Genomic DNA, 24,324 nt, shown 5'->3' with positions numbered 1-24,324 from the left:
GATCTCCTCTGAGATCCCCTTCCCCAACTCCAATACTCAGAGTCTAGTTGGCAAAAGAGAGAGGTAAAGTTTGTCATTCACTTAATTCTCTCTGACAGCTGGATGATTTAGCCATCAGTCTGAATCTAGAACCAGGTGTCGGAGAGTGACTGTGGGAGTCAGTCGTGGTAACAATGTCTCTGCAGATCTCTTGGCCACTGGAACAGAGAGAGTTCCACCTGATCTGGTCTATTTTAAAATCCTGGCAGCTGTATTCAGTGTGAGGCTGCATCCCCAAAGACCTCACGTAAATCCAAGCTTGCATAATTCATGACCAACCCTGACCAAAGATGATAGACATATTTTTTGACAGCTAAAGTGTCCCAGCTATGTGGCAATAGCTTAGAGAGAGCTTATAACTTACATGTGCCGCCATAATGTGATTTTTTTTTGATCAGTCTGAGGATAAAATGGCCACAAACCTGAGTTTGAAACCCAGAAACATCATTTTCTGGCTGTAAGATGCTGAGCAAATTCCAGAAGCACTCTGCCTCTGGTTTCTTTATCTGACCCATTGCATCTCTGTAAAGAACTTGGAGGGGGTAGGCATGCTGGTGGTGCTTAAAAATGGCAGTTATCCACCGCTGCTGACAGCCTGGGTGAGGAGGATCCAATTCTCATGCTCCTAAGCAAATGAAAAGTACTTGAATTGCCACCACTGTGTATGTTACTGGGGTTGTGATGGAAGATGGAGACCAAGTCTCAGAACTCTACAGACCCTTTGGTGACCTCCAGATTGAGTTCACCTCTGCATGAAGAGCTATTGCACAGTGAGGTCCAGTGATCCAGAAGATGATCACAGCCTCTCCAATTTTTTTTTTTTTCCTAGATCACGACTCTTGGAGTCCAGAAAAGCCAGTTGTTGGAGACTCTAAAATGGGGAACACTAAAGTGAACAGAGGGACTGATCACTTTTGGGACAGGCCTGGGGAAGGTAGAAACAAAAGAGATGATATCCTGGTGACCCTACTTTAATTCCCAGATTCTCAGAGCACCCCATTATCCCAGATTCTCCAAATCCCTTTATGCCTCTGCTTCCTAATCTGAAAAACAGGAACAATAATTTCTGTTATTCAGTAATGAAGAGAATCAAATGAATCCACCTATTCCAAAATTCTTTGTGAACTCAAGAGTGACACACATATGAGGAGTCAAGGACAGTAATTATAACCCACCCACCCAAAATTCCAGTACACTTACTGGTTGACTTAATGGTTGATTCTGGGACTCTCTTGGTCAGATTCTTTACCTGTCATCTACTTACTTATGACCCACACACTGGGATGGTGTGACCACAGGCACTGACAGGGGTTGTACACTACCAGGAGGCTGAGGAGGGAAGCTAACCCTAGGCCCCACCCAGAGTGCATGAGCTCAGGGTGTGCTGGGAAGGGATGAGATATGCCATGGCTTCGTTCTCAGTGGATCTGAGACCTTCAGTTTTCATGATGCCTGCTATTTAGTCTCTCATCCATCTTTGGTAAAACGTGTAGCTTCTGTTCATGTTACTAAACAGTTCTTGCAGAGATATAGGCTCAAATGTTTATTCTAATGTTTTCTACCTGAAAACAATAGTAAGTGCTGGATGAAGACAACTTGTATTCATATGTCTTTACCAAACCAGTGTGACATCACCAGGTTCCTCCAAAGCTCACAGACCATGAATTTATGGAACCACTGGTCTTTGTGATATTTTCCTTAGAGCACCACATACCACCAAGAAGCAGTTGCATCTTTCTCTCACTGATTGTCAACTTTCTGAGGTCAAAATGCCAGCATCACCAACAAGGAATCATACATTGGAAGATCAAAATGGAGATGGAGACTACAAAATCAGGGAAGACTGAGAATAAAAAGGGCTCGTGAGAAGGAGAACAAAGGGCATGAGACATGTGTCTGCACAGGAGCAAGTGGCTGAGGATAAAAACAAATATTTTGAGTTTTGGTAATGCAAGGGCCCCTGCAGGAGCCTTGGTCCCTCAGCTCCCCTGCAGCCTGGGAAGGTGCAGATGGCAAAACAAGCAGATGGGCAGGTTCGGGAATAGCAGGATAAGGAAAGGGAGAAGGGAGGGGACGAAATAAAAGCAAACTGATGTAAGTGGCAGGTTTATTCGCACATGCTTAGAGAGAGAGAGAGAAAAGACGGCCAAGCCCAGCATTACATGACAGCCTGGCAGGATTGTTATTCCCAGAAGCTGGGACACTAAAATATTTCAGCCAGTTTTCTGCCTTAAACTCTCCAAGGGAAATACTCCTAACAAAGGCAGCTTATACTACACACTCAACATAATGCAGAAATTACCACTCCTTATTCATCGGGTAAGATGGACCGACACAACCTTTGTCTCCATGGCACCGAGGATATGGTCACCAGCTGGAGCCTTCTACACTTCTACTTTTATTTTCTCACTATACATGTATGCATGTAAACACGTGACCATGCGCATACATACAAACACACCCCATGAACACACACACACACACACACACACACACAACAACAACAACAACGCAGCCATCTGGACAGCTATGAACTCCTACAACACCTTTTTTTTCTTCTCAGTTCTGACAGCTTAAACCTAAGAATCATCTGGCATCAAAGATGCCTGGTATTAAACAGGCAGAACAAGGCTGAGGATGGAGAGGCGAGGAGAGAAGAAGATGGAGTGGGAAAGAGGACATGCTCAGAGGGAGAGAGAGCACAGAGAGATGTCAGTCTCCTGCTATTCCACTAACAAGCTGTCCTTCTAGAATTCGGCGATTGAGAAAAATCTATAATTCCAAATAAGATCATGGTCTACTGCCTATGACCCCCATTGCCTGCAGATGTGGCGTTCATTTGCCTCTGTAGGTTGCACGGTCACACAGGGGAGAGACTGTTCTTTTCTATCTCCCTTGGTATTCACCGCGGGGGCACAGCCTACAATGCTTAGGATACACCATCTTATGGCTCTATAGTTTGAGTCCTGCAAATTCTCCAGTTCATGAGTTTTATGGGAGGAACAAGCATTTCCAAGTATCGCTGCGTCTGTCACAGTATCTAATCCACAGCGTGGCACAGAGTAGATGCTAAATGACTGCCTCTTAATAATGAATGAGTAAATAAATGAGTGAGTGAGTGCATGAATGGACTGGCTCAATGGATATAAAAAGAAATGGATTGTAGTTGTAAGAGGTGTGAAAAGCAATAAAGAGAAAAGATCAGAAGAGTAAGAGATAAAGAAATAAAGAGAAGAAAATGTGCTCTGTGTTGCGCGTGGCACAGAGATGTGCCCGCCATTGGGAGTAATCTATTGCCACCTATCTGAGGTCTCTATAACATTGTAGCATTCATGTGAGCAAGCTATAAAGGGGAATTCAGTCTTGAATAACAGTTTAATCGGAAAACAACTTATGAAGGCAATATTGCTTTTATCATATGATTTGTGGGAAATGGCTTTCATTAGGTTTTCCATTAAAGCATCATTGGGGTTCTGTTCTCAAGGTCTTGCAATTCTCCCACACACTCACCCCATTCTTTTGTCTGTCTACCCTCCTGTGCATCTGTCTATCAGTGCATCCATCTATTAGTCCACCCCTCTGTCCATCTGTCTGCCCATTCCCTATTCATCTCTCCAACAGCATTTAGTGAGTGAGTCCTGGCTAGGTGCAGTGTGCTCGGCTCTTTCTAGCTTGGATACACATCTCTGCTTTGATGCTGGACAGAAGAAAATCCTCTAGTCTCCTGTGCACTCTCGAAGTCCAAACATGACAACTGCCTCCTCCATGGCTGCAATTGCCTGCCACTTGATGCTTTCACCCCTGGGATGAGGTCTGAAGGAAGACTGGCAGAATGGAGGTGGCTGCAGCCATGTCCCTACCCAGAGCTGGGTGAAAATCCAGCCTCACAGAGAAGGATCACAGAGACTCCAGACTTACCGGCTTGGTTTGTGGTGATGTTGACAGAGACGTGCTGTGGGGGGAAGGGACTCTTGCTGGAGACCCCATTGATGGCCTGGATGTCAAAGGTGTAGGGGGTGTGGGCCCACAGGCTGCTGATGGAGACTCGGCACTCTGTCAGGCCCAGCTGTCTGGGCACAAACTCCACGTTGTCATCGCAGCGGGAACAGCTCCTGCGGTCTGCGCGGCACTTTTTGCAGATGATGTTGTAGGTGACATCATCTCGCCCACCAGTCTCCCTCGGAGGGTGCCACTCCAGAATGATGGATGTCTCATTGACGATGGAGATGACATTGCGGGGACCTGATGGGACACCTGCAGGGAGACAAAGGTGGGCACAGTGAAGCTAACCACAAGCTTCCATGTCCAGTATCTCTCTGGTCTGCATCTGGTACCTTCCCACCCTCATCATAAACTCCACCCACTTCCTCGGCCTCACATATCTAGGCTCCAGTTCATGACGTGAAAAAAAATGGTGGATTGCCGCAGTCTGGCTGGGCACAAATCACGAGCCACTGAAGCAAGAACAAACTTTACTTCTCAACTCCACCAACACACTCCACACACACTCCCCGGGAACTCTCCCGAATGCCACCCACTCGGCTCCTCCAGGAAGGACCAACCGGAAATCCCTCCTCTGGCACTTCCCCAATCAATGAGAACTCTTCAGGAATCCCTGGGAGAGCTCAACCGGAACTCTGCAGGTTGCACAGTCACACAGGGGAGAGACCGCGAGAACTCAAAAGTCATCATCTTAATGGCTTGCTGGCGTCACCTCTCAACCACTACTTCTGGCAAAAATGCCATGCGTCATCCTGACTCAGCTGTGGCCCACAACAGTGGATAGAGATGACAACCTGTTCCGAACTCCCCTGTTGATAATCCCCATTGAAGTTGTCTTTCTTTTAGCCCTATGTGCTAAGAAATGTGAGTTCAATCTTCTTGTTCTTGGACCAAGTCATATCCTCCAGCCAGATTTGGGGTTAATAAAATGTGTGTACATTGGAGGCTTACTGAATCCCTGGTCTTCAGTGGAGTAGAGGTCAAGGGTAGTGGGATATGAACAGCCCCATCCAAAAGCCCCAACAGGTCCTGGAATATTGCACAACACAATTTGAGATCTGTGTGGTGTGTACTTTATGGTTGGGATTTTTTTTTTCCTGTAGGACAGGTTGCAAGAGCACCTGGATAGATGAATATTCACATTGCACCAACTTCGGTGCATGAAGTCAAGAAGCATTGTTGGACAGAAGAGAGTCAGACAACCACAATTTTTGACCTCACAACAAAAGAAAAACATAGGAGAGGGCTGGGGATGTGGCTCAAGCGGTAGCGCGCTTGCCTGGCATGCGTGCGGCCTGGGTTCGATCCTCAGCACCACATACCAACAAAGATGTTGTGTCTGCCGAAAACTAAAAAATAAACATTAAAAATTCTCTCTCTCTCTCTCTCTCTCCTCTCTCACTCTCTCTTTAAAAAAATAAATAAAAAAATTTAAAAAAAGTAGAAAAACATAAGAGAGTGTGTTCTGGACTCTCAGTTAGCTATTTTACATGCATTACCTCGTTTACACACCTCAAGAACCATACCAGGAAGATTCAATAATTATCACAATTACTTGGGAAACTAAAGCTTATAGAGAAGACTGGCTCTGATATCTAAGTCTAGATTTAGATCTACATAAAGATCTAATAGGATATAGATCATATGGTCTGTAGGAACTGAAGCCAGCATGAAAGCTCATGTTCTTAACTACACCCCAGCTCTGAACACACTCTCCTTCTCCAAGCCAGTCAATCTCACTGGGACTCAAGGTGGGCAGCTTCTTCCCTCCGAACAGCTGTTTATGGCTGTTCCCATCCAGCAGAAGAGGAAATGTCTTGTTGCAAAATTCTGGAAAGCTTGGTACTTTGTGGGAGAGCCGGATGTTGCTGAATGAACTGTCACGGCGCTGGGTAGTTTGAGATGAAGTTGGACGACTTCCTGCCAGATCCTAGCCTCAGGTTCCCAAGCATGAGCGTTGGTCTCCTCAATGTCAAATGGATGGAAATGAATCCTGCGCAGAAGCCCCCACCCCTTTCCTAACAGCGGGTCTGCTGGAGCAGCCTCTCCGGATAGTAATGCATTCAGAATTCATGCACGTGACCATCGCCAGCTGAACGAAGACATGTGTAAAGTGATTCATGCTGTAGACAGGAATCAAATGCCAACACGCAAAATGAGGGAATAACAACAAGGTCGAGGGGCACCAGGGAAGGATTCGGCGTTGAATCAGTCAACAGCACCAGCTAGAGCAGAAAGCAAATATTAAATCAGATTCTATTAAAACATGAAAGAAAATCAGTACAGTACTATATAAAGCCCATTAGGCCTGAGCAAGAGCACAGCATTCATGCACGCTTGTGACAGGGCAGAATTCATGGAACATTTTTACTGAAGTCTTGCAAACGGTGTTCAAGAATTCCCTACCCATCTGCCCAGGGATAAACATCCATCTCTCTTTCAATCAGCACACAGGTAGTACTGGGAAAGCAGTTGGTATTGTCCCAGGTGGACTCTTACTGGGCCAGGATGGCCTTGCCAAACACTGCACAATTCATTAACATCCATATTGGTCAATGCCTGTCTTGGACACGTCTGTTTGCTTCAGACTGATAACACTCATGCCACAAGCTCCCAGCTGTCAATGACATTGTTGCTTGTCTCACAAAGCAGACAGCCTAGCTTCACCCAAAGGTCACAGTTTCTCATCCTTAGTAAATGTATACTCTCAGTGCCCACTGTATGCTGGGTGTGAGGCAAACCTTTTTAAAAATAATATCATATTGCATCCTCGGAGAGGCAGGTATTGATGGAGAAAGTGACCATGTCTCTCTCCCATCCTTCCTCCAGGGATCTCCTCTCTCCCAGAGCTTCAACCTCACCGTCTCCCCTAACTCCAGCTTCTCCTCTTAAACTTGCATAAGTCTTAGTCTGTTCCAGCAATTTACCTGCAGAGGACCCTCAGTGGGCATAGCTGAGAGTCCCAAGTCCAAACACCAATCCCCTCACATCTCTCTACCTCCTACGCTCTCTTCCTTACTCTCCAGCCAGCTTTTCCAGAGAAGAAACTGTCTCTCCTCTCCCCTTGCAGAGCCAACTGGAGCCTGGTCACTTCCCTGCTCCTTCACCATGACAGCCTTTCCTTTGGCCTTTTAGTGGTAAATCCAGGGAACACAATTCAGTCTCTAATTTTCCTTGACACCTTATATCGTCACCAGTGAGGCCCTGGGCGTCACATCTTTTGTCCTCCCCAGGTCATGGACCATCACCACAATCTGTCAGCTTCATCACCTTTTCCTCAAATATTTTCTTTCTTCTATTTCCCCACAGCCTCAGAATTCCAGGCCTCATCCATTTCCCTGCCCTATTGACAAATCCTCCTAGTCAACGCTCTTGCATTTCTGCAATCTCTCAGATCCATTCTCTTCTGCCAGAATGGGAGCTCTAAAATGCACATGAGATCCAAGTGTTCCTATGCTCAAAGTCTTCAGCCTTCCAATTATCTGGGATATTTACCTCCGATCCCTTCCATGTCATTCAACTTCCCTCCGGTCTTGCTGATGTCAATCACATCCTGGGCCCTTGCCCCTTACCCCTATGGCTAATAGGAATATTCCTGAAATTTCCTGCATGAACTAAACTATCTTCATACCTCTGAGCCTCTGTGCCATGTTCTTCCTTCTGTCTGGGATTCCTTCCCCTCTTTATCTACTTAATGAACTCTTGCTCACTCTTAGAAATCCAGTACCCATTCTACTAGGAGCCTTCTCTCACGCCGAGCAGGCATGCATTTCTTTTTCTGAGCATTGATAAGATTGATAAACCTATTTCTAGATTCCATTATTACCTTATAAGGGTCTCTATCTCTTCTCTGTGTCCTCACTATACCAGCCTTTTGGTAGGTAGAGACAGGTGTCTGGTTTGTCTCTGGTTTGTCCCAAGCCCAGACAGCAGATTACCTGCAGAGGACCCTTGCAATATGGTTTTCTACTTTTCCTCTGTGTGCATGGCTGAGAGCCCCATCTGTGTACCCCTTTTCCAGCATGAAACAGGATGCCCTGCTTTTGGCACATAGAGGGGCCTGAGGGATGCTTTGAAGCAACAACCGCAGTGAGGACCCACTGCCTGTGATCCTAAGTGGCAAAGGCTTTGGTGAGAAAAAGGTAGCAAGTGAAGAGTGGGTTTGGAATGTCTGGCCCTGTCTCTAGTCTGGAGCAATGGTGGTGATTTGCCCTGATCAGTCTACTCTCTGTCCATTTGCTCCCAACTGACCAGGAACAAAAGAGTGATTTGTGATAAGAATGGAGACTTCCCATGAAGCACTCCCTGGACCCTTCTCATTCTTGGGTGCTTCTCAGAATGAGTGCATCTGTAGGAGATGAATGCAAGTTTATAGAGGAAGCCATGGTTGCTAAGTCCATAAATAAATAAATCTGAATCCTTTTCAACCAAAGAGCAGGGACAGATGTTAAGGGCCTTTCTTGAAGAGCAGACTCAGAGCCAGAAGAGCCCAACATGTCCTGCTGTGTGTTCTTCCCCTGGCGTGCCTTGTTCAGCTCACAGAACAGGGGCCTGTGCATATGGTGGAGATGAGCCAAGTCTGGGCCATAACAATGACTGGGGCCTCATTCATTAGTCATTCATTCATTCATTCCTTGAACAAGTATGTCCTGCGCTCTTCTAGGCTCTTGGGAGGCTCTTGCAAGACTGGCAAGCTTCTGCTCTCATGGAGCTTGTGTTTCTCTTTGGTGAATAGAAACTGACAGCTTTGAAGGAAACACAGAGATAAATGAGAAGATTTCACACAAGAAGAAGTGCTATGAAATAAAATAGTCCTGAGGCTCAGATGGTCTCCTAACAATGCTGAAGTCTGTCCCTTATTCCCATGAGGCCTGCTCCAGGCCTCATGTCTCAGTGGTTAAAACACAATAATGGCCCCAGGTGTCAGTGCTCAAGCATCCTGATGAGATGGGTACATTCCTGCAGGTAGTCTGCCCAGTCTCTGCCTGAATGAAGAGCTGGACTATGGCAGGTTTGGCCTGTGCATAAATCTCCCTAGATGAAGGTTGCTAGAATTACTTTCTATCCAGGTTTGCCTCCCGGGTTTGAGGCCCCACTCTTTGCAGGAAGTATTCACCCAGAATTTGTGCCTCAGAAACATCACTAGGAAGGAGATAAAAACATTAGAAAGGTGAGCACAGAGGGAAGCCACAAAGGAGGTAGGAAATTTGCCATCTCTATCAGCAAAAGCCTCCGTGATGCCTTTGGCAGGGCTCAGCACCACCGTCTCCTCGTCTGAGCTCCCTGCTCTTGTGTCTGGTTCCTTGGTTTTCTTAATTACATACAGACAGGATTTTTGAAGCCTCTCTGATCTATTGCCACAGTTACTGATAAACACATTCTGTTCAAAGGGCTAGGGAAATTGAGTCTGTGGAAGGGTGGGAAATGTTGAGCAGTGATTTTTAGTTTGGATGAGGAGGGGGCATGGTGGGTGCTGAGTCATAGGAAGGGGTCTCCAGTGTCTTCTAGGATGTGCCTGAAGGGTTGGCTCAGCCCACATGGAGCATGGTTGTTATTGGGACTTCAAATAATTAACTAGACTCCTTTTAGAGCCACGGGGCAGTGTATTGCCATCATGAGGTAGAAACCTTGCTGTTTCTTAATGTGGTTTGGGCCAGAGTCTTTGCTTTGTTTTGTGTTAAGAATGGAGACACAGGGTATGTGGCAGAGAGCCGATGAGTTTATTTGTAGGCATTACGTTAGAGTAACCACAGGGAAAATATGCTGAAGATAGCTAATTCCTTTATCAGCAATCTTAATAAGGACAAGCTCCTATTGTTCGAATTTAGAAACTAATATCAGGCTGGTAAAAAGTGCCCGGCAGAGAGGGTTCTATTAACTGTGCATTGCTACCACCAAGTCTGCCTCCTTAGATAACTCCTCAGGGGGTCTAATGAGGATCACAACAGTCTTAAGGGGGGGGGTACTCTCTTGGGACACCCCACATGTTGGCTGGGCTTGTGCTCTTATGCATCAGGCCAGAGATGGATCCTCTCTGAAGAAAGGAACAAAGTTTTCACTTAGAAAAAAAAATGAACATGTATTTAAAGACATATATATTTTTTCAGATTGTGAGATCAATCAATGAACCCCCTAAATGTTTCTGGCAACCAAGTTGACCACTTCTAGAAAGTAAAGTTTGAAGGCTCAATTTCTTCATCTGACAAATGGTAATTCTGAGAATTAAATGAGATAATAAGCCCACATTGTTTAGCTATGGTTGGTATGCAAAAGAATTAAGTAATATCAGGTGTTGTTATTAACACTATTAGTATGTCATTTTTAGATTATCTGCAACCTTGAGCCACTCATCTAATTAAGACTGATCTCATTCAGTCAATCCATGGGCACAGAATCTGCTGAGCACTCTAAAGACTATGAAGATGAGGAAGTTATGTTGGGGAACTCAGATGCAAGACCCTATACCTATGGCATCATGGGAACTGTGAACACATATAGTTAAGAATCAAAGTAAATGCTACAGATACAAACTGTATTATAGATACTGGGGAAAAAGATAAGACTGATGTAGATCAACACATTCAGGCATGATATTTGGGAGGTTCTAGTTTCAAAGAGGGAGCAATACCTAGGGAAAAATACCTTGGAAACCCTCTGCACTAATCTATACTCTCTAGGTTACTAAGCCCAAGAAAACATACCCCAAAAGGGATAGAACTTACCCTTGAGTATGAGGCTGCGTCTCCAGAATGTGTCCAGCTCTTATGACCTCCTGGACTTGTGACCCCTGTTTCCTGGTCTCCCTAGAGATTGTCTGACTCTGGCATGGTATCTGTCTATTCATTGACCTCCCTGACTAAAAGACAAGGAAACACTTTATTCAATCCAATGGCAAATGATGCCCTCTACTATGTCTCTCTTTAGGAAAATTCCTGGGAGAGGTCAGACTAGAACCTAGACATAGACATAGCCAAGACACAGTCTTGGAATGAGCCAAGAAATGCATTTAATATGCACAACTCCTGAGTCAAGAGAGTTCAAAACGTGTAATGTCCTCATGGTTAAGAAGAGTCAAGACTGTAGTTTGGAAAAATAACTGCAATCTTCAATGTGGACTGAAGGTTAAGAAGTGGCAGAAAGAAAGGCCAGAAAATGATATTAGAGAGAGGGATGATGGGAAAGAGTGTGGTATGACAGTATGTGAATACATAAGTGGTATGATCCAGGGGAATGCTCAAAAATGATGGTTCTATCAGGACATCTCTTTCCCCTTTTGCTCACTAAGACAGCTAGTTAAGTAAACCACGTCTGAGTGATTTGAAGCTTTCCTGAAGAAGGTGAAAAGTCTTTGAGATTTTACAGGGAAAGAGATAGAATTCAAGGAGCAGATTCAGACATGGAAATGGGGAAATAGAGACCTGAAGAGGTCTTCTGTGGGTGCAAAGCATGCAGAAAATCAACCCAGGCAGGTTGTATTGCCTTTGCCCTAAAGACAGCATGCAGGAAGAAAAGCAGGATGGTTTGGAGTTAACATGAGTCAAAGAGAAAATGTTTGCAGACATGTAGTAGAATTATCAAATAAACATGAATTGAGCTTCCTGCTCAGTTTCATTTTTTTCCTTTGATAATTGTTTATTTGCAAACAATGCCAAAACAAAACCTTTCTTTATTCTTTCTAGCACCATTTATAAGATGGCACACCCCAGCATGAGGTCAGCTGTCTTTTTCTCCCTCCTCTCACATGATATTTGGGAGTTCTTCCTCTTCCACCTTTACCTTATCAAGTGCAAAATTCCTGGGAGAGATCAGACTAGAACCTAGAACAGTAAAGTTTTAGAGGAAAACATGTGATATGCTGCAAAGGTTTGGTTCAGGACCTTGGAGAGGGACATGAGTCTGCAAGCTTCCCCATCCCCTTCACTGAGGTTTCCTTGCTGGTAATGGGGGAGCTTCTAAAGATGCTATGCCAGACTCCATAATAACACCACAATAACAGGAGTTAGGAGCAGAAGGGATTGTCAGGTTTTGTCATGGGTGGAGTGGGACTCCTGTGGCCATAGTGGCAAATTGGGAAAAAGTCATCAGGGACCTGGTGGAAAATGGTGGCATCAGAATGAGGAGATGGGTGAGTCATTAAGAGAATGCCAAAAACATCCTTCTCTCAACATTGGAAGTTTGGAAGGATCCAGGTGTGGTGATGGACACCTGTCATCTCAGCAATTCTGGAGGCTGCCAGGAGGATCACGAGTTCTAAGACAGCCCCAGCAAATTAGGAAGGCCCTAGGCAACTTAGTGAGACCCTGTCTCAAAATAAAATAAAAAAAGGTCTGGGGATGTGGCTCAGTGTTAAGCAGCCCTGGGTTCAATCTCTAGTGAAGATAAAATAGAAGAAGTTTAGAGGAGATTGAAGTCTTTTTGGGAGAGGGGACAGATCAAGGACTGTCTGTAATTTGTGAGTGTTGAGCAGCAGACATGTGAACACCATTTTGCTTAATATGGAGGATGTGTGTCTGGAGTGCTGATGTGTTCCTTCTAGTCAGGGAGTCATGCTAGGGTCCTGGGGCAGCAGGGGATGAAAGGCTGATTGATGCCTGTCCTTTTGCAAGCTCAGGTATCTTTTGAGGTTTATTTATTTTTTCTCAAAGTGTAGGATGTTTCCTGGGGTAAGAAAGAGAGGGCACTGAAACCTGGGGATATCATATTGACTCACTTTTCCTGGAAGCCATGTGAGCATGATCTTCCTCGGGACACTTTTATGTATTTTGGAGTCACTTGAAGATGAACCCCAAGAGCAACTCACTAGAGATGGGAGGGGAGTCACACATGTGCAGATTCAGAAGAAACCAAGTCAAATCCCAGGCTTTGGCATAACCTCACGAGGCCTCAGCATGTTTGCTGGTAAAACTGGGATGGCAATAATTATAATTGACAGGAGCATTATAAAGGGCTAACAGTTGGGCAATGTACATAAAGGGTTACAACGGCGCCTGCCAAATGACTTATCTAATGGTGTCTGTGCATCTAATTCATTATTATATCAAAATAATTAGTTCAAATACAACGATACAGGCAAAATGCTTGCCATCATGGAGCTTGTATTCTAGTGGAAGAGTAAGGTGATGCTTCAGTGAGTAGAAAAATGTTTATTGTAAGTAGTAACTCGGTTCTGAGGATAAATAGAGCAGGAGAAGGGAGATGGGCGATGGTGGGTTGGGGGTGGGGAGGCGAACTCTCTTGGAGAAAAGGCCATTGGAGAGAGACTGAATGTGGTAAGTCAGGAACCAAGTCACTATCTAGAGGGAATGTCCCCAGACCAAGGGCCTGCCTATACAAAGGTCCTGAGGAGGAAATGCAGTCAGCTTACTTGAGGACAATGAAAGAGATAGTGTGGCTGCAAGAGAGTGATCAAAAGGGAGAGAAAAAGAAATCGATTAGAGGGGAGTGGAGTAGGCAGAATATATAGGTCCTGGGCATAGGCTGAGGGGATTTTACTCTCAGTAAGATTTTACTGTAAGGAGGTCTCCGAGCAGAGGAATGACATGTTCAGACTTTTTAAGTACCACTTTAGCTGCCTTGTGAGGACAGGATATGAGAGGATAAAAACAGAAGCAGACAGACCATTAGGAGGCCACAGAAGTCACCTTAGTGACAGGCAATAGCATTCTGGGCCAGGGAGGCAGCAGTGGGGAGGAGAAAAGGCAGGTTCTGAATAATTTTAAAACATTTTAAAAATATTTAAAATATTTTTTTTAAATAGTCTTTTTACAGACATTACATAACTAGTTTTTGTCTGCACAATTCTGTGCATCTTACTACTCCCATTTTAATGAGAAAATTGAGGACCAGAGAGGCAAAGTGGCTTGTCTGTCACTGAGTGATGGATTAGCCAAAGGTCTGCACACTGATGTGCACACCTGGCATCAACAGACCTCATCTCCTAGTGGGCTGAAGCAAGGACTCCTTGCCAGGTGTGGTGGCATAGGCCTGTAATCCCAGTGGCTTAGGAGGCTGAAGGCGGGAGGACTGAGAATTAGAAGCAAGCCTCAGCAACTTAGTGAGGCCCTGAACAACTCAGCAAGACCTTGTCTCAAAATAAAATATACAAAAGGCCTGGGGATGTGGCTTAGTGGTTAAGTGCCCCTGGGTCCAGTCATATCGGTACCAAAGAAAAAGGACTTATGTACCACCAGTAGCTCCTCATGGACATGACCCTGACCCAGTACCCTCATTAGGTCATTTCCCTGGAGATTTCTGTAGGAGCATCTGAAACAACAGAAGATGACCTTGGTTTCCATTTCAATAGAGTTCTGTATGCAATTTTGAATTTTCATTTAATAATAAACCTTCATGCAAAGGACAGTGCTAGGCAATGTTTTGTTTATTACTTAATAAAATCAGTAGTCCCAACACCCTGGGAGGGTGGACTCAGTTTACATATGAGGAAAGACAAATAAACCTGGGTCAAATCATGTGGCTGGCAAATGGCCTAAGCAAGACTTGAGTGCAGGTTTGGTCCCTAACAGTGTAAAGCTCAGGTGAGTCACAAAAGCAGCCAGGTGCTGGGCAGCGGGTGGCTCATGGGTAGGCAGGAAGCTCCCACCTCAGCCTGAACCACCTCAGTCCGCTTCCTGCAAAAATAGAACAGCCGCAGCTGCAGGACGGGGCTGAGCAAGTCTGCACGTGTTGCTCATTAGGGTCTTGGAAACGCTGGGCCTCGCTCAGGCAATTCCCCTAATCATAACAGTTAGTAATAAGGAGAAATGATTAGTCAAAACAAGGAGGGACCCTGCTGAGAGGGATTTTGGGAGCCTGCCTCAAAGAGCCCAGCGTTATACATTTCACCAAATATGAATGTTTACAGAAAGAACTTCTTGCTTTTCCTTCATCAATGGATCTAATTGTCTAGGAGAGAGGAAGTAGATCCCATTTTCTGGGAAAAGAGGCAGCCCCTCTCTTTGGGCTGAGCCTAAGTCTGAGAGTCCAGGGTTCCTGGGATTCTGCAGAAGCTGTTGTAGGAAGGGTGAGGCCCCCCAGACCGGAGGCAGCATGATTCAGTAGGAGTGTGCTATGGTCCCTCTGAGGTCACTGCCTACAATGGGGATGGACACCCAGTTAAATCTCTTACTTGTGGCCCAAGATGAGGCCAAAGAGAGGCAAATTTTAATATAAAACACCCTGCCCTGCAGAGATGCCCTGGGGACACTCAAAGTCAAGGACAACCATAGGTCATGTGATCTCAAAAACTTTGGCCTACAAGTCCCTCTCCTAGCCTTAGAACAAGCCTCAGAAGCCTCCCAAAATAATGAAAATGCACTAGACTCAGAAAACAGGGGCTAACTGCCATCCCTGCCACAGTGTAACTCCATGGGTCACTTACTGTAGTCATTCATAGATTCTTGAGTGACCAACCTGTCCATAAGCTGTGCTGTGCCGGTGAGGCTGTGGGCAAGCTCCCTGCTGTCCATCCTGGGGAGCTCAAAATCTGCAGGGCAGTGGCACTTGTACAACATCCATAGAGGCCATGGGCTGACAAGGCTGGTAAAGGTCAAGCCCGTGAGCCTGGAGAGGGCTAGCCAGTGTGCTTAGGACTGGAAGGATCACTGTCCTCTTCACACTCATGTGGAAGTCAGTGGAAGAACATCGAGCCTTATTGTACTCTACATGTACAAAGGACTTCCTGGAGTGGTTATGCAGGAATGCTTGTCCTCCTTTCATCTTCTAGAAGGGAAATCATGACTCTGTGCACACTTGTACAATGAGTAAAAGAAAGACATTGGACAGAAGACTTGAGCATCAGGCCCTGAAGAAGGGAGAACATGAGGCCTGCAGCAGACCTCCTATACAGGACCTCCCAAGCCTCTAGGTAGGGGCCCTTTTCATGACCGAGTCAAGTGTCAGAGGAATTTTCTCCATAGCAATGTCTGCTGCAAAATAATTGTCCTAGGCCACATACCACTAGGGCAGGCTCCAAGGTGTTTTCGTAAGAAAGAAAAATTCTAAGTCTATCTAAGTCTTCTTGAAGTCAAAGGACTCTGGAACACATTTCTAGCTTTGGGATAATGGAAGGCTAGACTTTCCTGGGGCATGACATTCACAGAACTCCTTGTTCTGGCCTGCATTATTTCTAACTGATGCATTCAGAACTTGAAATGCCCCAAGCCACTCATTTGATTTAGCATGATCTGATGTAGTCCAGAGCTTGGTGATTCTCTCTAGGCAGGTGCCAATAGGAAGACTGAGGTCAGGACAAGAATCCAAAGCAAGCACAATGATGTTCTGCATCTTGAGATCTGGTTGGTGGTCCCTGGGCCAAGACATGCCAGGGATGAAGGTCATACAAATAAGGACATCCTTGAAGGTGGAAAAGAAACTACTCTCCCTCAGAATCTCAGGAGTGTAGGAGCTGTCTGGTCCCACGGGGCACACAGTCTACTGTGAACTCTCAGGTGCTAGACACTTTCCAAAGTTTCTTTAAAAAGAAGACAACAATCTGGATCAGACTGAACAAGTCCTCACTACATGTATGGACTGAGGGTTTGACAGTGGGTGGGAATGACTCAGGTGACTGCATGACCAGGAATCCTATCTCCTCGCCATCCTCTGAGAGAAAATGGTGCCCATGGAGAAGTCCTGTATCTCACAGTTCCTCAGAAATGACCAAGAGTTTCCTCCCTGAACCACAGATTTTTTTTTAAGTTGTCATAATTCTATTCATCTTTTTAAAGAGACTGTAGATCAGAATGGCATCCAGACCACAGCTGGAAAGGGAATATGAGTCGAATAGTCACGAGTCATGCATTCCATTTTTCTTGGGGGTACAAGAAGAATCTTCCAGGCCCTCTCATGCAGTTCTACAAGAGACATGTGCTGCCTCTCTCCAGGTACAGAGGAGACACCCCAGTTTCAAAGACAACAATTTAAGGTCAAGGGAACAAAAGAGAAACCAAAAAGGGTCGTAGCTTTTCAGGGAGCTTTGGGTCACCCAAGGTCAAGTTCTGATTCTGATACGCTAATTCTTAAAATGGAAGGAAACCTTGAAAGTTAGCGTGCTCAGGTGGCAAAAGCCAGCCTCTATTAGACTCCTCCAGAGGAGGTAAGCTTACCACTCCCACCATTATAGTCTCATTCATCAGCAAGCACAAGCTATATGAAAAGAAAAGATAACAACCCAAAAGCATCTATTCACAAACCCCAAAATATACCTAGGATCAAACTTCATAAGACCTGGGTAATAAAGGTCTGAAGACAACTATAAAAATCTTACTAAAGGGCAAAAAGAAGACATAGATTTCATGTGCCTAGATGGAAAGACTCAACATCTCAATGTTGTAAAGAAGATAGTCCTCTCCAAAATAATCCAGATGTTCAATTCAATCCCAATCCCAACTTAACAGGATTGCTTAATGATACATGCCCAACTTGTTCTAAGGCTTGTCCTGAAGGAAACAAGTGCTTTATAACAGAAGGGTATTTTTGGAAATGGATAATATACAGAGATGTGGCTTACCAGTCGTTGAGATATAAAGCTACCATCTTTAGAAGCAGTTAGATCTGGTGTCAGGACAGACCAAAAAAAAAAAAATCAATGGGAGAGAAGAAAGACAAATATGCACAGGCATTTAGTCTCTAAAGGAAGCATCTTACTAAAATATGGACAGTTCAGGTGGAGGTGAGAACGTGCTATTTTTAATCAGATAAACAATATCACATCCTAAGCAAAAATAAATTCCTGATAGAGGAAAGAATTAAACATAAATACTGTACAAAGAATTAAAAGAAATTATGAGAGTATTTTTATACCCTAGATTGGGAAGGACATACATAAAACCCTGACAAAAAGTAATGACACAAAGCCCTAAAACCAGAAGGAAATCAACAGCCAGATTTGAGTCCAATGGTTAAAAAACTTCATATTAACAACAACAAAAAAGTACCCATAAATAGAATTAAATGGAGGCCTGTGGGGCAGAATATCAGATATAATTAATGGGCATCTAGAAGTCTCCTAAAAATAGCAAAAGGGCAAGGGTTATACACAGTCAATTCTTAGAAGAAAAAATAAATTGGTCAACAAGCATATTAAGAATACACAGTTATAATCAGAGAGATACTAATCAAATGATTAGGAGGTCAGTGAAATTGGCAGAGGTTGAAAGTCTTGATGACATCCAGTTGGGAGCCAGAGTAGAGAGAAGCAAAATATGTACTGCTGGTGGGGGTGTAAAGTGGCCGAGTCATGGGGAAAGCACTCTGGTCATTTTAACGGGCTTCAAGAGTAGGCAGCTGGTAATTCAGCAATTCTATTTCCAGGTAAGCCTATATGCCCCAAGCATTTCTGTGGCAGTATTATTGTTTTTATTAATGAAACCATGGAATCAATTTGAATGCCCACCCATGGGGGACTGCACAACTCATCAGAGACTGCTGTGCCATGTTCCTGATCCAATCAGCTGTTGGGTACCAGGGTGTCCTCTGGAGAGGGCTGTGCCTCTCTGAGGTGTTGATGCTCCACAGCCTGTCAGGCACCGGCATGGCTAACTTCATAGAGCTGTTCTGAATGCAGGACCTGTCCCTGGGCATGAGCACAAAGCCTGACCTTCATGAACAGAGCAAGGAATTCTCACCTGGTGCTCTTCTGACCTATAGACAGCATCCTCTTTGTGGGGACCAAGTGGCTCTCGATGGCTCTGCTCACTGAGGGCTAGCAAGGCTTGGTGGTGATCATGACTTCCTACTGACCATTGACCCCCAGTTCCCCTCAGCCACCTACCCACTCTCAGAGCACATAAAAGCCAACCTGCATCAAGCTTCATCTTACTATACAGCTGCCATATTGGCTCACTTTAATCCACAGCAATGAAAATGCTTTTCTGGCCACCTCCAAGGTGAGCAGAACCCATAGGTGACCCAGAAGATCTTCTCTGAAGGCCCCATTAGGCATCTCTTGCAAGTCTAAACTCATAGCACACTATTACGACCATCTCCCAGAGCTGCCACTCTTCAGAATGAGCGGGGAGGACAGAGTGACCTTTGTGTTCGATTGGCCTCTGGTTCTGTACCCTTCAGCCTCTATGAGACAAGCCACCCTTCCTAATGTGGCTTCTGCACTGGACCACTGGCTACTGAATGGAGAGGAACTGGTCTCTGGCACTGCCTGGAGGGAATCCCGGGCCTTTTGCAGTTGAATCCTGGTCCTTCAGATTTCAGCCTCTCCTTTTTCTTCAAAGTCAGTCAATTGTTTGGGCATGTCCACACTTTCTAGATTACATGTGGCACAAGACAAGGAAGCTATCGCTTTGTAGTGATTCATTTTATTTATTTTGTGTTTGGTTGTCTGAGCAGCTTTCCACATAATTATCTAGAAGGTACCAACTCCAAGCCAGACACCTGGAAACTATTATAACATGAAATGGGGTGTGTGCTTCATGTCTGGACTTTCCAATATATAAGTAATCAATGATGACTTTGAAGAGAAAGTGATGAAGTCAGAATTTAGCCAATCTAGTAGGACTCTCCAGGAGCAACTTTAATCTAAAATGTCCCTCCACATTTATTAGTTTCTTATTTTGGATCACATAATTTAGGGCACATGAATTGCCTCTTAAACAATATTCATAACAAAATAATGATGACGATTGATCAATACTTAGCAGACGTCTAACACTGACTTAGGTAGTTTAATGTACTTCAAATGATATCTTCTTTTTTCTTGGAAAAGAAACAGAGATTTGGAGAGGTTAAGTAATTAAGCAAGGGAGGTCTGGAGTGGAGAGTCAAGCCTGGTCTGAATCGTATCAACAGAAGAACTCTTACCACTTGACCATATTGGGCACCTGGTGTGTTAGGTCACAGAGGGAGTTAAAAAAAAATATCTGCAGATTGGCACATCAAAGAACTTCCAGTCCAGTGGTGATGGCAGAGCCGTGTGCCTGAATGGCTCTGACCAACACAGAACACTCAGCATGGGCCGGGCAAAACATCCTCCTCCCTGGAGCCATTGCTGGAGACCACGCATGAGCAGTCATGTCGGGAAAGGATTCCAAAGCCATGGGGTGGACAGCTTTGTTCTGATGCTCAAAATGGAGACAAGAGTAGACGAGACGGATACATTTTTACCTCCATCTTTTCCCACTTCTTGAACTTCACAATTAAATTAGTGCTCTGTGAGCTTCAAAGAAAGAATGACAAGGTCCACCATGCATTGTCTAAGTCAGGCCATCTGACATCATTTCTTTTTCCCAAACTGTATTAGCCTGCAGAGAAAAGGCACATAGAAAGTAGGCCTAAATTTTCAGAAGGGGTAACTGAAAAAAAGAAAAAAGTACACAAATACTTGGTACTTGTATAACTGAAAAATGTTAATTAACTGATAATGCTCCTACTTGGATTTTAGCTGCTTTGGAAATAGCATAAGAGTAGGAATAATACTGATAATAGTGACAAAAGTGTTTGCTTTTATGAAATGTTTCACATGTACAACACTGTCTTAAGTAGCATCATTGCACTTAATTCTCATGACAATGAGGTGAGACAAACAGGGGAATTATCCCCATTTTTTTGGATGAAAAAATGAGGCACTTGTCACACATAGCTGGCAAGTGGCAGAGCAGGGGTTGAACATGAACAGGTCTCCAGAGACCCCAGTCTTAATAATAACACTAACACTGCTCATTTGAGATGATAAAAATCGTAGTACGATCTCTACATGAAAGAGCACGGAGCCTGAATCAATGGAGCAGAATTTCCAAAGTCATGTTTGTAAGCGTGTAATAGAGGAGACCCGGAAGGGCAGCATTTCTGATGAGACAAACTGAAACACTGGCTGTTCAATGGCTGGCAGATCCTGTGGTATCAGAGGCTGTAGCCAAAGTAAACACTCGGCAGTGTCCCAATCACAGGGGAAAAGCCATCTTCTTTCCACTAAGCTCTGTGCTGAAGTGAGGATCATAGGTTTCATCCTGGTTGCCCTATTTGGAGAGTTTTAATGATCAATATGAGAAACTCAGAAAGGCTAGCCAGATTGTCTGGGGAGGGCATAGTTCAGGAAATCATGTGCTTTAGGGGTAGTAGATTGTTTAGCTTAAAGGGGACAGTTCAGGAAGAATAAGAAAGTTGTCCTTAAAGACTGACACCACTGGCCTGCTGAACATGGGTCCTCAATGGCCAACCAATGATCGGGGGGGGGGGGGGGGCACAGAATACCCCATGCAAAGTCCAGAAATTCTCTTCGACAATAATGGGTGGTGGTTGCTAGGGATGGCATGGAGCCATCCTGCAAAATATGAGATGCCTGTCATCACAAGTACTCAGAAAAATAAAAGTGGAATGATCACCTGCCAGGGTTGTGGGAGAGAGAAGGCTGACATGGTGGGGGAGCTTGGGTGGCAGGGCTTATGGGGCTCTCTGAATGTTAACAGTCTGTGATTCCAAATGCTCCCACGACAAAATGCTGAAACAGAAAGTCTACATGTGTGCCTGGCTATTAGCTTAAAACTTGGAACTATATGATTTCTCATAAAGGTTATACCCCTTGAGTCAAACAACTGTGAAAAGAATTTGTAGATTACAGAAGTGTGAAAGCACATTTACACAGCCATGCTGACCCTTCTTGAAGCAGCAGTGACAGTTATAAATAGCTTTCAGCTTGCAGCCATGCTACCTCCATTCTGCATCCAGGTGTACAAGCCATCTACCCAGTCGGCCCAGAGTGTGAGTCCAAATGCAGGTACTTGGTGAAATGGCTTACCCTAACTTTTGTTTATCTATGACCTTTGTCTGAATTTTACCTCAAGGAAAATGCAGACTACCCCCCTGCCAAAAAAAGAAAAATACAAATGAGTCGGGTGTGGTGGTGCATGCCTATAATCCCAGCAGCTCAAGAGGATGAGGCAGGAATTGCAAGGAGGCCCTAAGCAACTTAGTGAGACTCTGTCTCAAAATTTAAAAAAAAAAAAAAATTTAAAAAGGAGGTGGGTGGCTGGGAATATGGCTCAGTGGTTAAGTGCCGTGGGTTCAATTCCTGGTACCAACACACACACACAAATGATCTATTTTTTTTTTAACATGCAACATGGATCATATGTCAGGATAAAATCAAGCAGCCTTCTGGGGTATAGAATAGAGCACACAATGTGACTTTTACTAAAGCTCTGGTCAGCAAAGGGTGAAGCCAATGGTAGAACATCCTTCTGTTAGTATGTCGCAAGCTCTCAATTAACAGAGGCAAACACTTGTGAAATGGTCTACTTTTGGAAGGTATTCAAAATCATCCCCAGTGTGCAGCATGTGGACAAATAGGCAGTTGCTAATTCACAGCACTGGATTCCTGTCTCAGGTGGAGCACTTGTCGCCACAGGGCATCCTGCCCTCTTGAGCTGGAGAAGCCCTCCCTGCAGCAGCAGCCCCAGAGACTTCCTCTTGGCTTGATTTCCTGCTAGGTGTGTGGGGGAGAGGGCACCATCTGGTGAGATCCATGACCTGTTTATATCCCCAAACCACGGGACCCTGAATCTGAGCTCAGCCACTTTGCTTCTGCCTCAGTTTCTCCCTCAGCCTCCCTGAGGCCACTCCAGTCTGACTGTGCTCCCTGGTTTCCATTCTCTTCTCTTCCCATCACTGCTCCCGGCCCCCAGTTAATGCTATACCTTGTAGGTCCCCACACTGCTCTGGCCACCTGAGTGAGAATGAAATGAAAATGGGGGCAGAGCAGGTGACAGGACATTCTGAGAACGAGTGAGCATCTCCCTTGGAACACTGAAACCCAGGCACACTCACAGGAGCACACTCAAATCTTACCCCACGCCTCCTTGTTCACACATACCTTTGCCCCCTCGGGCTCAGCCGGCTAACCCAGCACAGAGGACTGATGGGGAGGCCAGGCCCTGTGGTTCCAGTCAATGGAAATTCACACAACGGCCCTTGTCCCAGGATCACAAAGCAGAGGACAGGGAAACGTGACCTAATTCTCAAGCAGTAGTCTCAAATGCTGGCAGCCTTCAGAACCACCTGCAGGGTGTGTTACAACCCACTGCTGAGCTCCACCTCTAGAGTTTCTCATTCAGCAGGTCTGGGGAGTGGCTGAGAACTTAGTCTAGCACGTTCCCAGGTGACAATGCTGGTTCAGGGACTGCATTTAAAAATCAATTAACAGTTACTAATAGGGCATTATGTAAAATTGTGGATGTGTAACCGACGTGATTCTGCAATCTGCATTTGGGGTAAAATTGGGGGTTCATAACCCACTTCAATCTAATGTATGAAATATGATATGTCAAGAGCTTTGTAATGTTGTGAACAACCAATAAAAATAAATAAATAAATAAATAAATAAAAATCAATTAGTCTAAAGGAAATCATCAGCAGCAAGCTTGAGGACCATGATCCAGCCTGGAGAGCTCAGAGCAGCTGCAGGGGACACTCACAGATGACTCCCTGTCATCTCAAGGCCCTTCCCACCTTCTGGACCCTTTTTCCCACCCAGCTTGCCTAGAAATCCCAGGATCTGGGCACTGGAGCTGCCATAGTCCTGGGAAGTCCATGCGAGGGACATGGCCCCTGTGCTGCAAGGACAACTCTGATATGCTCTGAGGGTGCCCTGTGAGGAGAGAAAGCAATGGGAGAGAACGGATGATGACCCTCCAAGAGCAAGAGTAATGGCAGATCGCTTTCATCTCCATGACCACTTACCACGCCACTCCAAGAGCTCCCAAATTTTAGCTCTCATTGAGGGTGTGGCCCTGGAGTCAGACAGATCTGAGTTCTTTTTTTTATGTACCTTTATTTTGTTTATTTATTTTTATGTGGTGCTGAGGATCGAACTCAGGACCTCACACATGCTAGGCCAGCTCTCTACCGCTGAGCCACAACCCCAGCCCCAGTTCTGAGTTCTAATCTGGGATTTCACTTACGTTATGTCATTTAATTTTCCAGACCTTTCCATTTGAGTTCCATCCTATCCAGTTTTCCCAATGAGGAAGCTCATATTTAAAAAGGCTATCATTTGCCCCAGGTCATACCATCGGGAGTCAAGCTCAAAAATCCCTGTTCTTGCCTTCAGGGGGACCTCAGAGAGTGGCTATCATGGTGCCTTCTCTTCTGAGGGGACAGTAAAGGGGCTCAGAGAACAAGGTGACCTTGGAGCCCCTTCTTCATTCCATTTCTGCACTCAAAACTGCAGAGGGACACCCAGTGCATTTGAAGAAGAAATAAAAGAAACAAGACAAGCACTGGCTTGCCTCTGTGATCCATCAAAATTTCTCCCATGTGGGTGACAGAAAAAGGGTT

The 24,324-nt window shown here is 45.0% G+C and overlaps 1 protein-coding gene across 2 annotated transcripts in view; it reads right to left on the bottom strand.

Moving 5' to 3' along the window:
• The window catches only part of EPHB1 (EPH receptor B1), a 425,417-nt gene that overhangs the window by 108,399 nt on the left and 292,694 nt on the right, over positions 1-24,324 (bottom strand). For both annotated transcript variants that reach the window (XM_081301892.1, XM_081301891.1), the window contains exon 5: positions 3,958-4,293. In XM_081301892.1, the coding sequence (XP_081158018.1) occupies positions 3,958-4,293 (336 nt within the window). The remainder of the gene's footprint in view (positions 1-3,957; positions 4,294-24,324) is intronic.

The sequence above is a fragment of the Spermophilus citellus genome (assembly GCF_964194105.1).
Source record: "Spermophilus citellus genome assembly, chromosome: 7".
Classification (NCBI taxonomy): Eukaryota; Metazoa; Chordata; class Mammalia; order Rodentia; family Sciuridae; genus Spermophilus; species Spermophilus citellus.
This window is presented reverse-complemented; position numbering and strand designations above follow the sequence as displayed.